The sequence below is a fragment of the Xyrauchen texanus genome, chromosome 35 (assembly GCF_025860055.1).
Source record: "Xyrauchen texanus isolate HMW12.3.18 chromosome 35, RBS_HiC_50CHRs, whole genome shotgun sequence".
Lineage (NCBI taxonomy): Eukaryota > Metazoa > Chordata > Actinopteri > Cypriniformes > Catostomidae > Xyrauchen > Xyrauchen texanus.
Window position 1 is genome coordinate 21,852,098 of NC_068310.1, and position 17,871 is coordinate 21,869,968.

General features: G+C 38.8%; 1 protein-coding gene across 6 annotated transcripts in view; it reads left to right on the forward strand.

Moving 5' to 3' along the window:
• Positions 1-17,871, forward strand: part of LOC127629228 (agrin-like) — a 393,795-nt gene that overhangs the window by 210,911 nt on the left and 165,013 nt on the right. For all 6 annotated transcript variants that reach the window (XM_052106358.1, XM_052106359.1, XM_052106360.1 and 3 more), the window contains one exon: positions 13,741-13,956. In XM_052106358.1, coding sequence (XP_051962318.1) covers positions 13,741-13,956 — 216 coding nt within the window. The remainder of the gene's footprint in view (positions 1-13,740; positions 13,957-17,871) is intronic.

A 17,871-nucleotide genomic window follows, 5' to 3' on the forward strand; every position in this document is an offset into this window, starting at 1 on the left:
CGGCAGGCTGGTCCTCACCGCACACGTTCATCGAACTTTATGGGTTAGATGTTTTTGCTACTCCGGACTCTTACGTCCTTAAGTCGACATCTCAAGCTCACGTCTGAACAAGTTTGTGATGCGGCAGGCTGGTGCTCTCTGCACACATTCGTCAAATTTTATGGTTTAGATGTTTATGCTACTCCGGGCTCTTATGTCCTTGAGTCGACATCTCAAGCTCCTGTCTGAGACCTCTTGCATTCTTGTGAGCACACTTCACAACCGTAGGGGTCCAGACAGCTCCAAAGCGATGGTGTGGGTATTGCGTTCCCAAAAGCACTTAGCAAAGCGCAGCATCATAGTGAAGCTTTTTGTAAAGAGAACGTTTCTGGTTACATGTGTAACCCTTGTTCCCTGAAAAAAGCGGAACGAGATGCTGCGCTTCTTTGCCGCACTGGGACGTCCCAGGACTGCTCTTCAGAAAAAGATATCTGACGACACGCTGGTGATGCGTCTATTTATAGCCTGGCCACAGGTGCATCTAATGATCATCACCAGCCGAGGCTATAAATTCCGGTAAATGTTCATTGACGTGTTACACACATATGGACAGCTGGTCATGGCGGCGTGGGTATTGCGTTCCCAAAAGCGCTTGGCAAAGTGCAGCATCTCATTCCGCTTTTTTCAGGGAACAAGGGTTACACATGAACCCGAGACTATTTCATTGCATGGATAGCATCAGTTTCTTGGTGACATATGCACTAGAAGCACTACAAATATGACTTTTCCCTTTCACAGAAATATAGAGTAAAATTAGCAGATTATCTGTTCATAATCACTTACTTTTTTGCCCTGTTCTTCATGCAATTTTATCTTATGCCATCTAAACTCTTTTATTATATAGCATGTCTGAGGAGTAAGGAGATACATTTTAATGTTTGCTTTACATCAGGATATTTTCTAGGCATAGGTGAACTAAGCGGTCGTCACCAGCTGGGAGGGGGCACCAAATCGGAACCCGCCCCCAAACCATGACAGTCTCTGGGGCGCAGATGACGTGTGCACGACACTAATACTTGTACTTGTACCACACTAGTACTAATACTAATACTAAAGTCTTGCGCACAGCCACCCTGCCCAACCCGGTCCGACAAATGCGGTCTCGTCTTGGGCGGCAAAATTGGCAGAAATGATACTCCTTTACGTAACTAACTACATTTACAAGCTTGCTCGAGCATGATTAAATTGGGTGGTAGCTCAACTGTTACACTTACGATGCAAAGGACCTGGGTGTCATAGAATGACGTAGAATGACGTGACAAAATGACGTAGTTGCCTCAGCGACTGTGTTTTTTATCTTACATTTGCTTTTTATGACCCTAACAATTAAGTTTAGGTTTAAGGTTTAGAGTAAGTAGGTAGGTTTTGTTGATTTAAAACTCAATATTAACTCGCATAAACCTTCAAAACCTAATATGTTTAAAAAAAAAAAAAGACTCTCTTTTATCACCACGCAGTGGTCATTTAACCTTGGAAGTGCTGCATTACAAGGAAATGTGATGAGCCACCTGATATATGTTTGCAAACATGTCACCACAGTCATGTAATTTACAGGCTTCTTTTAAATTAAAGTTCAGATTTTTTGGTGGTGGGGCAGGTGTTAGCATTCTCTCCTCTCTCATTCTCACAGTCTTTCTCTCACAAGTAGAGGGGAGAGAATAACTGGTGTGATGGGGTTGTAGGACTCCATCTGTTCCCTACATTATGGAAACCTGTCAGGGAATTGAGGCACCCGCATTCACAGCTGGCACTGAGCTGTGGACAGTGAGGTAACACCATGCCAAGAGCTTGCTGAGGGATAGGTTTTAGCGGATGGGTTGAGCGTACACTTTAAGGGACAGGCAGTTTTTCTTCGCCATGATAATTGGCTTTAATATGCCCTGCTGGGATACTCTGCGTCAAAGACTGAACTGAGTTGGTGTTTGAAGCCGAGCTATGATCTGGTGCTGATGATGCATCGGCCTTCGCCTGATGGTCCTGTTCGTCATTCCTACTTTCTTTTTTTCTTCGCTAACAGTCATTCTGATCATAGATTCTTTCCCATCACAGGCACTCAGTTCTTTTTTAATTATATAATTAGTTAAAGCCCCCTACTCTGTATTATCCCACTTGGCAGGCCCTAATAAAAGCAGGTTGAGTGGAGATTGTCGAGGAGTGGAAGGTCATCCCGAGTGGTGGACGAAGTTGAGGATTATATTAACATTTTGAACCTTGTGAGGAGCAGGGCTGGTGTAAATTCTGGAGGTTGGTGACATCAGATCAGACCCTTCCCCCACTTTTTCGCCACTGATAGGGCTTCAGCTGTATCCGTGACTCCAGCTGCCTAAGAGGCACTCCTCAGCCACACAAACCGACAGCTTTATCGATGCGAGTATAAATTAATGGCACATAGCTGTTTCACCACCATAAATCACTTTGCGCTTATGCCTCATCATGCAGTCTTCTTTTAAAGGGAAGAATTCCACAAATTTGAGAGGAATGGAATTCAATCAGCGCATGCCAAAAATGCTTTAGAGGGATGCGACAAGGTGTATGTCACATTTTTTTAGCGTGGCTCTCAATGCCGCATTGTCTTTCTTAAAGGGATACTTCAATCATAAATGAAAATGTTGTCATCATTTACTCACCCTCATGTTGTGTCATGGATGAATGACTTCCGTGGAATACAAAAAGTGATGATAGGCAATATGTTAGCATTGGCAGAATTACAGCCTCAGTCAGCCTTCACCTTTGTTGCAGTGCTTCTTTCCATACAATGAAAGTGAATAGTGACTGAGGCTGTCATTCTGCATAACATCAGCTTTTGTATTCAGTGGCAGAAAGAAAGTCAAATGGGTTTTAAACAACAGGGTGAGGGTGATTTTTCGGGTGAGCTGTACCTTTAAATTGCATTTAAAGACATTTTGTGTGCACATTTTGAGAACAGCAATAATGACCTATGAATGCATTGACTGAACAACTAATACAATATAATACATCTCTTTAAATCATGTGAACCAAAGTCAATGGAAAATCAAGAGCAAACCACCTCAAAAGGAAACAAATAATATTTCTTCAGTTGGTTGCAGTAAGTATGCTTTTTGGATTAGATAGGTTGCAGAACAACAACATAACAAAACTTGAAAAGCAGTAATAGAAAGTAGAAAAAAAGCCAGAAAGGGGCTTTGATGCTGATATATTTTATACAGGCTTTTATACAGGCTTTTAGGGGCTAAAACTCTTGACCATTGATGCAAGGGTATATTCTTCTCCATGTATTGAATTCTGCCAGATAGAATATGTAAAAGACGCAAAAGTTGAGTTTGATTGATGCACATTGTGCCTTGCTTTGATTTCTGGAAAATAGCCTGAGCGTGTGCCGCACTTACCTTTTAGAATTATTAAGTATGAACGAAGAGGGAATGGAGGGATAAAAAGGAAAAAACAATGACAGCAGCTAAAATGAGATTTCTCATTGTGAAATAATGGGTGTCTTTTAATGCGTTTTATTTTGCACTTGTTCTTGGGTTGGGAGGGCAGGTCGCATTTACAGAGGGAGTCTGCTTCTGTCTCTCTCTGTCCTCCTGCCACAGCCAGCTGTAAGTGCCAGTCAAGGAGAAAGACAAATTAAGTGATTTATGGAGGTATTGACCAGCAGCAAAGTTATTGATCAGGGTGTTGTGTGAGATGGAGAAGGGTGGGGAGGGGATTGAAAAACCTTTTGTCTGGCAGGACAGCTGGCATTGATGGCACTTGTTGGCCCCTTACAGCAGACCACAGCTGCTGACCTCCACCATGACATCAGTGTGTGGGTATGTCCCAGCTCTGTTTATCTAAATTACACTTACAAGTGGGCCTTTATTAGGAATGAATTGCTGCATAGACTGGCTGTGATCCATTTGGCATTATACAATCTAAGGCCAATCCTTAAATGGCCTGTAAAGTGTGTGTCCCCCCCACCCCCCAGTTGTTTTTTTGTTTTGGCATCAAAATGTAAGCAGACATGGAACAATAGTAAAGATATTTTGGCTAAATGCAGTAAAACATTGGGGTTATTGTCAAAAACCAAGGTGTGCTGATAGGATTTGGTTTCACAGTTTATGACCTTTACCTGATATATCACAGATTAGAGATACAAAAAAAAGAAAACAATTAAATTCCGTCATGATTTTCTCATCCTCATGTTGATCCAAATCTGTATGACTTCATTAATTCTGTGGAACAACAAATGGAAATGTTAGATTAAACAACAGTCTCAGTCACCATTCACTTTCATTGGATGGAAAAAAAAAAGATGCAATGAAAATGAATGGTGACTAACACTTGTAACTTCGATCTTGCGGGCCTCAGTGCAAAGAAACTGTCGGGCCCCCTCCTTGGGAGGCCGAAGTCATTTTTCATCACCCCTCGGTCCCACTGTCATTTTTATGGTTTCTTTTGGTTGAGCGTTGCGGGCCCACTCTCACTCCGGCCCTTAGGGTGGCTGCCCACCCTGGCCTTCCTCTAGATACGCCCCTGCAGGCTAATATCTAATGTTGTGTTTTATGGAAAAAAGAAAGTCATAAAGGTTTGGAACAACATAAGGGAGAGTAAATAATGACCGAATTATCATTTTTTGGTGTCCACATAATCTTACACATTGTCAAGGTTATTAAGCATAGTCAGTATAAGATTAAGCATGTAAACCCACTCTAAAGTGACCAAAATTGGGAAAGCACTTGGATCGTAATGGCTGTTTCATTGAATCAAGCTTTAACAAAAAAACTATCTTCTGGGGAATAAATTATAAAATGCCAGTAATTAGGATTAATTATAATAAATAAAGAAAAAAATTATATAACATATGTGAAATAATATATTTAGATAGGCTACATGTATCAGTAAAATATCTAGTGTACTGTAATTTAGCAGATTTGAAGACAGATTTTGGAGCTCTTTTTTGGTATTCCTGCGGGTGTAAACATGAAGCCATCTGGCTATGGCTTGGGTTGAGTCCAGAAGAGATGCCAGAGACCCCCATCCCACTCCATTGTTGAATAGTTCCTGCCCCCACCCCCTTCACCAATACTGCAATATCTCAGACATATTTCATAAGACAGACATCCCGAAAACATTTACATTTATGTAATTTCTTTTCTCTATCCTTCTCCCTCTCTCTCATACTTTCACTCAACATTTTTCTCCTTTTTCAATATTGCTTCACTTTCATCTTTGAACTTTGATGGGAAAAAAAGATCCTGGAGGCTCATAAGAGAGAGAGAGAGAGAGAGAGAGAGAGAGAGAGAGAGATGGAAGTAAATGAATACAGAAAGTGAATAAAAGGCTGAGAGGTGGGAAAAAAGAAAAATTAAGGGAATTGGTTGAATGAAAGCACATAACGATGTGGATGGACTACAGGGCAGATCAGAGAGAGCTCTCAGAGTGAGAGTGTGTACACTTAATGGAAAGGAAGATGTGTATGGAAGCATGAAGTGTGAGAGAGAGAGAGAGAGAGAGAGAGAGAGAGAGAGAGAGAGAGAGTCATCTTCAACACTCCAGACGGCATACATAATGGATTATTCATGTTATTATTCATGTATATTTCAGGAAGTTGTAATCATTTTATAGCTCAGCTGTTTTTTTGGGGTTTTTTTGTGCCGGAGATGAAATTGTGACAGAATAGCTCCTGCTTTCCGGTCTCCGTTTTTAGTACGGAGGGTTTTGCTGCAAAATAAACTGCAAGATTAATCATTATTATTAATTATTGAAATAAAAAATAAAAAAACATCTATCATTATACAACTAAAGATATACAATTTATATATAGCCTATTAATAAATATTTAAACATTGTCCCAATATTTTGCTAATTTTGAAGGGCCATCAGTTAAGAAAGATGCTGTTTGGGTCCTGATTGTGTTAAGTATTTATGGCACTGTACCATCGGGCGACTACTGTACCAGCAAAGGCAAACCGGGCCATGCTGACTTACTTAACCTTGACCCTTGTCTGTAAACATACCTTCAGAAAAACAACTTTGTGTATTCTGTGTATCTTCTTTTATGATACAATACCTTTTCATTCTGTTGACTCTTTTCTTTGTCCCTTACCCTTGGCCTGTTATATGTGGGAGAGTTTTAACCAAGACTTCAAAACACTGGTAAATAAGTTCAGCGAGGTTTAAGCCGGGTCAAGGCCTCAAGCAGACAGGAATGTGCAGGAAGTGAGAGAGATAAATTGATTGGGCTTTTATATGTGGAAATTGAGAAAATAGAAGTTACCTTTGACATGACCTCACTGTACTATAGCTTCAGAGGAATATAAAAAGACCAGCTCTTTTACCTGTTTTTCTTTTTACACTACCAGTTTATTTTACTTTTTAATTAAATAGAGATTGACAAATATAGTTTTTGACAAATATAATTTTTGTAACTAAAAGCAATAAAGATTAGTTTTATATTTAAATGTCCAATAACAATATGCAAAACTTTTTTTTTCTTTTTGACACTAAACAATAACTAAATATTTTTAAGACTACAACAATGAAAACAAATACAAAATGAAGTACAAATATAAAAAAATATGGTCACACTTTATATCAGGTGGCCTTAACTATGTACTAATTTTAAAGACATGCAAGACTATGTTTTTCCTGTGTAAACATGAACATGAGGTTGAGTTATGGGTAGGTTTAGGAGTAAGTGCTGGGTTAGAGTTAGGGGTAAAGTTAACAGTTTAACTACAAATGTAAGTACTTTAAATGTAATTACAATGCAACATGTATGTACATACAGTATTAAGTACATTGTATCAAATGGTTAAGTGCATAGTTAAGGCCATGCAATATAAAGTGGGTCCAAAATTATTTATATTATTTTATAATAATAAATAATTATACTATATATTTATTATTTTATTATAATTTTTTGTATAAATTAATGGTTTATCCAAAAATGAAAAATGCTCTCATAATTTACTCATTTACTCATGCCATCCCAGATGTGAAGATAAAGATTTTTAGAAGAATATCTCAGCTCTGTTGGTCCTCACAATGCAAGCGAATGGTGACCAAAATTTGTAATGCTCCAAAATCAAATAAAGGCAGTGGTTAAATCCATGTCTTTAGAAGTGATGTAATGGGTGTGGGTGAGAAACAGATCAATATTTAAGTCTTTTTTACTATTTATCTCCACTCTCACTTTCACATTCTTCTTATTTTGTATTTGATGATTCACAATATTCATGCATATCACCACCTACTGGGTAGGAAGAAGAATTTATACTAAAAAAGGATAAGCCATCTTAAATATTGATCTGTTCTCAACACCTATCAAATCTCTTCTGATGATATTGATTTAACCACGGAGTCTTATGGATTACTTTTATGCTGTCTTTGTTTTTTTTGGTAGTAGTAATAGTATCAGTAGTATGTGTTGTATAGTCTAATATGTTTAATCTGTTTTGGCTATGTCTAACTGTTAAGTTTTAAAATGTGTGCTGATTTTTACTCTCAGAGTGAAAAACTGTAATAAGTTAAGTAAATTTTAAGAAAGAAAATGTCTACAAAAATATTTGTTATGCACTACAAATGACTGGTGATGTATGCAATTAACCTGTTGTACACTTCCCTCGTCTCCTTCCAAACCCCAACATTTTCTTCCGTGGTACACAACAGTGATATTCTTATTAAAATTACATATAAATTTAGGGTTTGGGTAAAGGTTTAGACTTTATGGTTTGGCCTAGGTTTGGGTTAGGAGTTAAACTTTTAAAAATTTTAATGACACTGTTCGTTGGTTAATTTAATTTCTCTATGGAAGAAAAAATTGGGTGTTGTTTTATACTCATACAGGTTCTTGGGATTTTGCACTATTATTATAACTTGTCATGAGTCTGGATTGGTAGACCTAATAATAAAAACCAGTAACAGAGAAGTAGAAAAGTGTGAATATCTGTTTAACAAAAAATGGTTAAAATGGTTTATCTATAATTAAATAGAAGAAGCATGAAGTAGGGAGGAGAATGTTGAGAGAACATAAAGGAAGAGGAGATCAGAGGGCAGGCTAAAGAATTTAGATTGGATTGCAGAAAACCTCAGTCCTTAGTTGTTACTTTCCTGGGGTTTCAGCAAATAGGCATGGCATGATATTTACCATATGTGTGTGTGTATGTGTGTTTGGAGCTATGTTTATAACAGCAGTGCAGAGTAGTCAATAACTATATGAGACAGTAAACACTGAGAGATAAGTATAGGAAGCCTCAGGGATTTATGTACAGCCTGTACATAAAGAATCAGCTTATTCAACTAGACACCCATCTCACTCTCTTTTGCAGTCTGTTTCTGTGGTGTTATAACAGTTATGTAGAGCAAAGCCGATGTTGTGTTTTCCTGCTCCAATCAGTGGTCATGCTCTCGTGAGTGTTTCTCCATTACTCATACATAGTACAGAGGTATCACAGGTGTCCTTGGCGATCTTGCTATAAATGAGATTTTTAGATACACATCTCTGTGAATGGACATGACATGCAAGTTTCCTCTATGACACAAACAGGCTTTTAGTTCTTAGTAATTTACGGTGAGTCCAAATAATAATCTGGGACCAAAGTTTTAGGAATTAGAAATTTTTTAATTTGTAGGTCACTAATAAAATATGTCTTATTTTTTGTCACTCTGAAGGACATCATTTGGAATTATACATCAATGTGTAAAAAAAATTGTTACATGACAGATAATGTCTGGTTAACGCAACCCCTGGTTGTGACCGTAGTGGGGGGATGTTCGCTGTTATTTTCATATCGCGGCGCCGTTTTGTGGTCCGTTCTGCAATAATGCTGCGGCTCATTTTAGCTAATCGCGGCCCGTTTCGCGGCCGACCCACCGGCCCGCTCGGGAGAATCCCAGTTTGCCAGATTACCAGTCCAGCCCTGGTTGTGACCATCCTAACTCCTTTGTACAACAGGACAGATTTCCATGCTTCCACTGAAACTCACAAGATGCTCTTTGGAACATTTTCAAATCATGCTGGGATAATATGGATCATCAGGTTTTACACATGTCAGTTTGAGTGCATGCTGTCATGAAGGCAAAATGGTAACATTAAATACTAAGAGATTCTGGAGTGTTCATTTTCTATAACTATTATTAAAAATAAAAAAAAGCAAAGTACATGCATTTTTACAAGTGGACTTTTAGCAACCCACTTTACCTGACAGTGACTTTACCTTGTGTATTTTAAAATCATTTTACTCTCTTTTATTATAATATAAGTAAACTGAAATTGCATAAATCAGTAATACCTTGTGCAAAGCGCATATACTGCATACTGAATCTGAAGCAGCTTTCCTCTGCGTGAGTTAACTCACACATTTATGTGCAAAAGGGGCCTATTGTAAAACTGACAACGTCTTTTCCCCATTGATTCTCAGATTGTCGTCATGGCAACATGCTTCCTGTGCTCGTGGCTGTGGCACCACTTGGCTAGAAAATGAGCATGAAGCTAAGAATGCATAGAATGAGATGACGGCAGAGGTGTGCAGGAAGACCTGCTCACAATACAGTTTACACAATACAGTTGAAAACCTGCACACCAAATTCATATACAGCATAATCAGCAAATTGTGATGAAGGACTGCAAATAATTCTAAAAGTCTGCATGGAACATTCATAGATCTTAGCTGCTTGTTCAGTATGCTGTAATTAAAAGAGTACTTAGAGGGACTGTTCACCGAAAATTCTGTCAACATTTACACACCCTCATGTCGTTTCAAACCCTATGACTTACTTCCATGGTACACAAAGGGATGTTTCATTTTCATTCTCCCCAGTGCAAATTGCAACAGAAGCACATGTGCTGAAGTAATAGTCATACTCTTGATGTGAGGTCATGCAGAATGCAAAACGATGAAATGATTGATAAACTAGACATATGGATGGAAAAATGTGCTTGGTCTTTCTCACTTAAGAATCTCATGTTGTTGAAAGCATGCATTTAGTGTGCAGGGACTCACACTTTCACATTTACTTTCTCTATGTTTTATAATCTCAGCGATGGAAAATATGAAATGGAAAGTGTTGGAATGGATTTGGTTACACTGCCAGTGTATTTGATTCCCAAACAAATGACTCATATGAGCAGGCTCTTTTGAATCTACATCATGAAACATACAGCATTTCCAGTATAGTTCGATTCCCTAAAGAATTATTCTAATGAGCAGGTTATTTTGAGTCTATAGCACCAAACATACAGTGCATCCGGTATAGTCCAGTCTTGAAGTAATCAAGCGAAGGCTAGGAATTTTCAACTCTAAACGAAATGAGAACTGTTGAAGTCTCAGAAACCTGAAGTATAACATTAAATTACATCACACAGTCTAACTGTCTCTGGAACTGTTCCTTTTATGTAATGTTACTTCAGACTTGTGAAACTTTAATCAAGCTGTGCAGTTACTGACTGTTTTCATGATTTTTGTTGGAATAAGTGGGATTTTATAAATAAAAAATAATAAAAATGTCTGTTTGGATTTTTAATTAAAATATAATTAATATATATTATTGGTTTGTATTTATGTCCCCCCCACTTTACACCTTTTTACAAGAACAGTATTAAATGTATTTTTGATTTGTTATGTCTGCTCTGTTTAAATCTGAAATTATCTCATCATTTGGCAACAGACTGCAGAGGGCAGTATATTGCATTTCTCAATTCCAAATAATTCTTTAAAAAAACTTTTTTTAAATGTTACAAATAAAATTGTTTCATTAAATGTGCATCATTTAATTTTGTACATTTTTTAGCTTTTTGTTTTTTAAGTGTTTAACTTTTTTTTTATTCTACCAAGAAATAAGCATTGTAGTTATTAAATAATTGCTTGATTATGTCTGAAGCTCATGTGTTCTCAATCATTAGATCTAGATGCCTTCATACAAAAACGCTGTCTCTTAAAGGGATAGTTCACCCAAAATTGAAAATTCCCGAATTATTTACTCACCCTCATGATATTCCAGGTGTGTATGACTTTCTTTCTCAACCAGAACACATTTACAGAAAAATGGAACTATAACTTTGGTCAGTAGGTCCTTAAAATGCAAGTGGATGGTGATCCAATTTTTAAAGCTCCAAAAATCTCAATCTCAAAATCACAAAAAGTCAGCATAAACATCATCGATCCAGCGGTTAAATTGATGTCATCTACGATCGCTTTTGGTGCAAAAAAAGATATATAGTCTAAATAGTTTAAATCTAAATCATTGCTTCCGGTAAGCTTCAAAAGAGGGTGGAGTTCAAGTGGTCTGGGGCGGTCGAGGCTACAGGCGCTGGCTCGCTGACCACATTGTGTGATGTATTTGGGTTGCCATGATACAGATCCTCACAGTCTTCACTCGGTTGAGACATCCAGGATAAGCACACAAACGCACCATTGTGAGTAAAGAAACAGATAAATACAGATCAAAACCAACCAAGATATTGTACAGCGTTTGTCCTCAATTGTATACAGTGCTGCTCTTCCAGCTGTGACTCGCGTGCTTCTGCTCTTGCGTGTTTCAAATGCCAATGCGATTATGTCACATATACCGTTGCAGAACGGCTCTATGATTTAGAGTAAAAAAAGTACTTAAATATTTATCTTTTTTGCACCAAAAGCCATCGTGTCACTTTAGAAGACTTAATTTAACAGCTGGTGTCATATGGATGAAGTTTATGCTGACTGTCTGAGATATTTGGAGTTTCAAATATCGGATCACCATCCACTTGCATTTTAAGGACCTACTGAGCTAAGATATTTTTCTAATTTTGTTCAAATGGGTTCTGGTGAAGAAAGAAAGTCATACACACCTGGGATATCATGAGAGAGAATAATGAGAGAAATAATTTTTTTAGGTGAACTATCCCTTTAAGTCACTGAATGCATCAACATACATACACAAGCTACTTAATGCATTAATAACTACCAAAACATAACTTTTGAAAGAAAACCGCATTTACATGAGATTTAAAATTATCAGGTTATTCTTTGCTTTTGACATCTAAATGTGAAGAGACATGCACACCACACATGCACACATTGGATAAGCTGAAAAGAATGCAGATAAAGGTGTTTACATGCAACACAAAATCAGGGTAATGGGGAAAAATCAGTTTTTTTTTTTTGGTTAAACCATGTATGACCTTACCCTCATAACAGAAAAACAGTTCAAGGCATTTACATTAGCTCACACGTTGTTGGCTTAATAAGCATAATCGTTGTAAGAGTGTGCATATAAATGCACTCATTGACTTTCTAGACAGCGAGAGTGCAAGACAGCTGCCCTCAGTTTCAGACACAGCTGGAGTCACAGCTAGCTCTGAAACCTTGCTTAATTTTAGTGGATATTAATTTCTAAGATAAGATTAATAATATCAGGCTTTTTAATTAGTCCCTAGACATTGTTTGCAATTGAAGAACAGGCCTCCAGGAAGTGCTGCCCTTTACAGCCTAAATCCACCAATATCTGCAGGCTTACACAGAATCTGTATAACAATGTCCTCATGTTCTTGGTTTTGACCTGATTTACTCCAAATCAACAAAGCTTCAGCCCGCATCAGCGCCGCTATGAATCTCAAACAGGCGCAGAGGTGACAGGCACTGTGTTACAGACAACAGTGGGCAGGTGTGCATGTCGTATTGACAGTGAGGCCAAATGCAGCTCTCTGCACACCTCAAGCGCGTGTGTGGACACTCACGTTCTATGTATTTGACCCTGTGTAGGTAGCCACTGATAACAATGCCCGTTGCGTACACCTGATGGCTTTCAGTCAGCTTGCGGCGGCTCTGAGTTGCCATGGAGGATCATGCCCAAGGGAATTATGGAAGCATGCAATTGTGTGTCTATTTTGATGGTGTTTGTGAGACAGGAGAGCGGTAGAATGAGACCGTCTCAAAGGAGTTAACATAGACGCTTACCTGTCACTATCAGAAAGAAATGTACGTGTCTGCTTGTATGAAGTGAAATCAGTGATCAGGAACAGCTCGCTAGACAGATCCTGAAGCATACTGAGTGGTCATGCCACCACAGTATGGACATGTTCTGGTAGTCTGAGATAAGAAAGAAAGTGAGAAAGAGAGAGAGACAGGGTGCTATTTTAAGATCACTCATCAAAGAGCTGGTCTTCCCAGTAGAGCTCTTGTCTTGAGACAGTGCTTTTATTGATTCTGAATGAGATAATATATGTAATCCTGTACGTCTCTTTAGATAGGAGCTCCAAAGGTCACTTGTTAACTAAAATAGTTTTTAATTGAGCATTGGTTTTACAAGGGACTTCTGCACTTATATGACAGCAGTCAGGGCTGGACAGATAATCTGGCATACCGTTAATTTTCCCAGTTGGATGATGCACTTTTGGGCCGTTCAGGTGCGGACTGACCATCATGAGAACCGATTGGGCCGGCTGCGAAATGGGGCGAATGGACCGCTATAAGCTAAAATGAGCCGCCACGTTATGCAGAAAAGGACAGCGATATACTATATATTCATATATATCATGATCATGAAATCAGAGATCCTCCCCTCGAAATCAGATTACAAGTAGAATTTTGAAATGCATGTTACTACCATGTGCAAACAGCACAAAAGAGTAAAATTATTTTTAACTGAGTGTTGCTTTGCATGAGCTGATATGTTCTGCCCTCATATGACTGTAGTCCTACAGAACAATGTTTTTGTCATGTTTATAACTTTCTAAATTCAATCTCTGTTTCTCTGCAGGTTGCCGAGGGAAGTTGTGTGGATTTGGGGCGGTGTGTGAGAGAGAAACGGCTGACCCATCTAAAGGGGAGTGTGTGTGTAAGAAGATTGTATGTACGACCGTGGTGGCACCAGTGTGCGGATCAGACTCCTCCACCTATTCCAATGAGTGTGAGCTGGAGAAGGCCCAATGCAACACACAGAGACGCATCAAGGTGATGCGCAAAGGCCCCTGTTGTAAGTCTAGTCATACACACACAAAGTTAGATTTTAGAACTGTTTCTTATCATTTCTACACTAACCCTATTCAGCTCTTGTTCTGGAGGGCCACCATCCTGCAGAGTTTAGTTCCATTCCTAAATAAACAAACCTGCCTGTAATTTTCAGATAATTTCGTAGACCTTGGTTGAGTCTACATACTACCATACTTCTCTATTTCTTTATAGATTTGATTTTAGTGTGATAAAAATAGTTTACTGACCTTATCTCAATGTGAAGTCATATCCAGTATAACTTTGTTGCCATGATGACACAGTGCCGGTAAACTTGATCACACTAAGAAAAGAGATTTTATGACACTAAAATCGTGTTAACATGTATAATGTTTCCATCTTGTGGCTATACTTTTGAAACAGTTGCTGCATTCAAAAATCCTTAATTCTCTACATTATAGTATGCCAAAACCAGTATGCCAGTATGTCCGAATCCACAGTATTCATGAAGTAGTAAGGGAAAAATACTCTGATGACATACTATTTGCGGCGAGATTATGTCACGAACCCCGCTCCTCTGCCCCATCTCCGCTTCCTCGAGCACGCACACATGCACTCCGCGAGCGCGCGCGCTTCCTGCTCCCTCGCTCCGCCCCCTTGAGCTTGTACGCTCTTTTTTCTCCCTCGGGCTTCCACGCCCGGTTTTGCTATTACGAGCTCTCGCTCGTAAACTATCTCCCCCCTCTGGCTCACATGCCTGCTTCAGCCAGAACATTATGACCACCTGCACTCACGCGCTTCCAATCCCCACACATTGTATACACCTGCACTCGTCCCTATCACCTGTGATTGTTTACACCTGCACTCGCCCCTATAAATATACTATCCTTCCGTTTGTATTGGGTTGGTTATTGTGTTTAGTTTCCCGTACCTATGCCCCGCTAGTCTCGTCTAGTTTTGACCTCCCTACTTGTTACCTCTTAGCTTGCCAGCTCCTCTTGTTCCCCTGTCTTTTGCTCCCTCTAGTCCCCTCTTGCTACGTGTTTGTTTCATCCTGTTTACCCCGACTTTGACCCTCGCTCCCCTCGACTACTCTCCCGGATTTGCCCCCCTTACTCTCCTTGATTACCCGGCTCTCGACCCTACGCTTTCCTTGACCATTCTCCCTCTGGACTTTCCTTATTGTACCTTTGCCTGCTCTTATACTAATAAAAGCAGTTTTGACTTTACATTGTGACTGTCCCATCTTGTATGTGTGAGTGCGGGTTACAGATTATGAACTGTGGGTCGACTGGACATTTTACGATCCCATAATACCTCAGGAGCTGAGGCGCCGCCACATTCAAAATGCTGGTTTTAAAAGTTTTGGTGTTGAACCACGAGTCAGATGGCTCTTCTCAACTCTAAGTGCTACATATACCAAAATAATTGTTCCTTGCTCTGAATCTGAGCTTGTTTAACAAAACAACAACAGATCATTTTCACGGTTGTTGTTTTTATGTCATATATGCTGGTCATGGGTCAATGCCCACATCACAAGATGAAGTATGTCCGAAGTATATTCATACTACTCGAATGCACAGGAAAAAGAGAACTTACTGTTTTGGTAGCAGATACGTGCATCCTTCATCAAATACAGAAAATACTGTGAATGGACATGGTGTCAGATGCTGCAAGTGTGCATATTTTACTTTTATAGACTGGCCTCTTGCTCTATGTAGGAGCGTTACTGTAAGCACAACTTTTTATATATATAGATATATTTATAAACAAGGGACTACAAATGCTTTCGATTGAGCTTAACTTCTATTGAACCTGGAACATTCCTTTAAATAAGACACAATTTGTCCCATTTATGAATGTTTTTACTGTTGAATACCATGCTCACAAGTTGGATTTACGGCTTGTGGTTTACTACAAGGTTTTAGTATAAATGCAAGGACGTTTTCTGAAAAGATGGCAAAACAATGTTTATTCCCCTGTTTTTATCATGTATTTCCATATTCGTGAATCTTGATGTTGATAGATCGTCAAAGATTGGGAGTGAGGCTGCCAGTCGAGAATGTGCTTTTTGTGTTTGCTACACTGTTCATCTTTTATATTCTGATCTATTTCATTTCATGAGCGATATGTAATTTGTGAGATGTGGCCCATTATTAAGTAGGCACAGTGGGATGTGGGCCTGGTCAGCGTGAGCCGTAATTACGTGAGCTGGTGGAACATGTAGTTCAAAGCCTTCAAAGAAATCTAATTAGCCACCTGATATACTATCTACTAGAAAATGTTCAGCCCTGAGGAATGAAAAGTTTGCGTTTACCAGTGAACTCTAGTCTCCATTCACAAATGCGTTAAAGATGACACTATCCCGGTGTGTTAATGCAGTTTAAGTTCTACTCTGCTCTAATCCATGCTGGCTGCACTGCATGGCTTTAATGGGCAGTAGCCTCCCCGCTATTGCGCTAATGAAATTGACGAAGTGGTTATCGGAGGTCATATCTCTCTCACTCAACTGGGATCAGCAGGCACAGATAATGGATGGATAGTGTTTCTCCTGGGAAGAGGGGCAGAGATGGGAGCTGAACTATAAGGGCTGATGGAGAGGATATAGGTTTGATTCAGGATCGAATAGTGCAGGACTTCCTAACCTAGGGTTTCATGATCTGTAGTGGAACTGTAGTGGATTCATGAGAGTGTGTTAGAAATGCAATGGCAGAATTAAGCGTTAACTTTTCTAACTTAAATACTGTATATTGAATGCTGCAAAATGTGCCACAATTAAAGCTTTTTCTAATTTGACATAACTTCCTGTATTGTCTGATGTGCAAGCCACGTCCACATTCAGTTTTCCATTTCCTAACATCAGCGTTTTCCAAACTACGGTGTACTGGAAAGCATTTTAAAAAGTCTCTGCTGGTTCAAGTGGACAAGAGACAAAACATAGTAAAATCAATGTATTTTCAACTGAAAATGTAATCGTGTGGATGTGGCCTCTGTAGTGCAGATACACACAAAACACTTCAGGACTCAGTTATTAGTAAATGATGGACAAAGGCCTTAATGGCAAATGTATTGAAAAATCTATTGCAATTTGGGAAATATAATGTGTTGTTTGATCAATTGAGACTAGTAAAGAGCAGTATTAAAACTACTTCTGTCTGGTGTCTTTATATACAGCCTATTCATGCAATATATAGACATATTATTTTGTTTTCTATCCTTAAAAAAAGGAATATATGACTGCAGTCTGTTCAGTGCTATTCAAAATTCTTAGTCCACATTCATAAGTTATGATATGATAAAGTAATAAAATATTTAAGATTCCGCACTATTTCTAGGTCACTCAGCAAATTTATGACCTTGCTTTCATTGAAGCACACAAGATGCGCTCTTTGTTACATTTTTAAACATTCTTCCATATAATTGTGTGTGTAATTATGTTTATGTGTATTTATTTACAGTATGTGTGTCTATATAAATAAGAATATAGACAGAAAGAGAGAAGGAGTCTAGTGCCTGGTTTAAAAGATGAGCTGGGGAGCGTAGGGGCTCTGATAATATTGTACTCCTGTAGGTAAACAGTGTCTCCAGCTGTTTATGTGACTCAGTCAGTCAGAGAGAGTAGATGATGTAGTGTACACTCACCTAAAGGATTATTAGGAACACCTGTTCAATTTCTCATTAATGCAATTATCTAATCAACCAATCACATGGCAGTTGCTTCAATGCATTTAGGGGTGTGGTCCTGGTCAAGACAATCTCCTGAACTCCAAACTGAATGTCAGAATGGGAAAGAAAGGTGATTTAAGCAATTTTGAGCGTGGCATGGTTGTTGGTGCCAGACGGGCCGGTCTGAGTATTTCACAATCTGCTCAGTTACTGGGATTTTCACGCACAACCATTTCTAGGGTTTACAAAGAATGGTGTGAAAAGGGAAAAACAT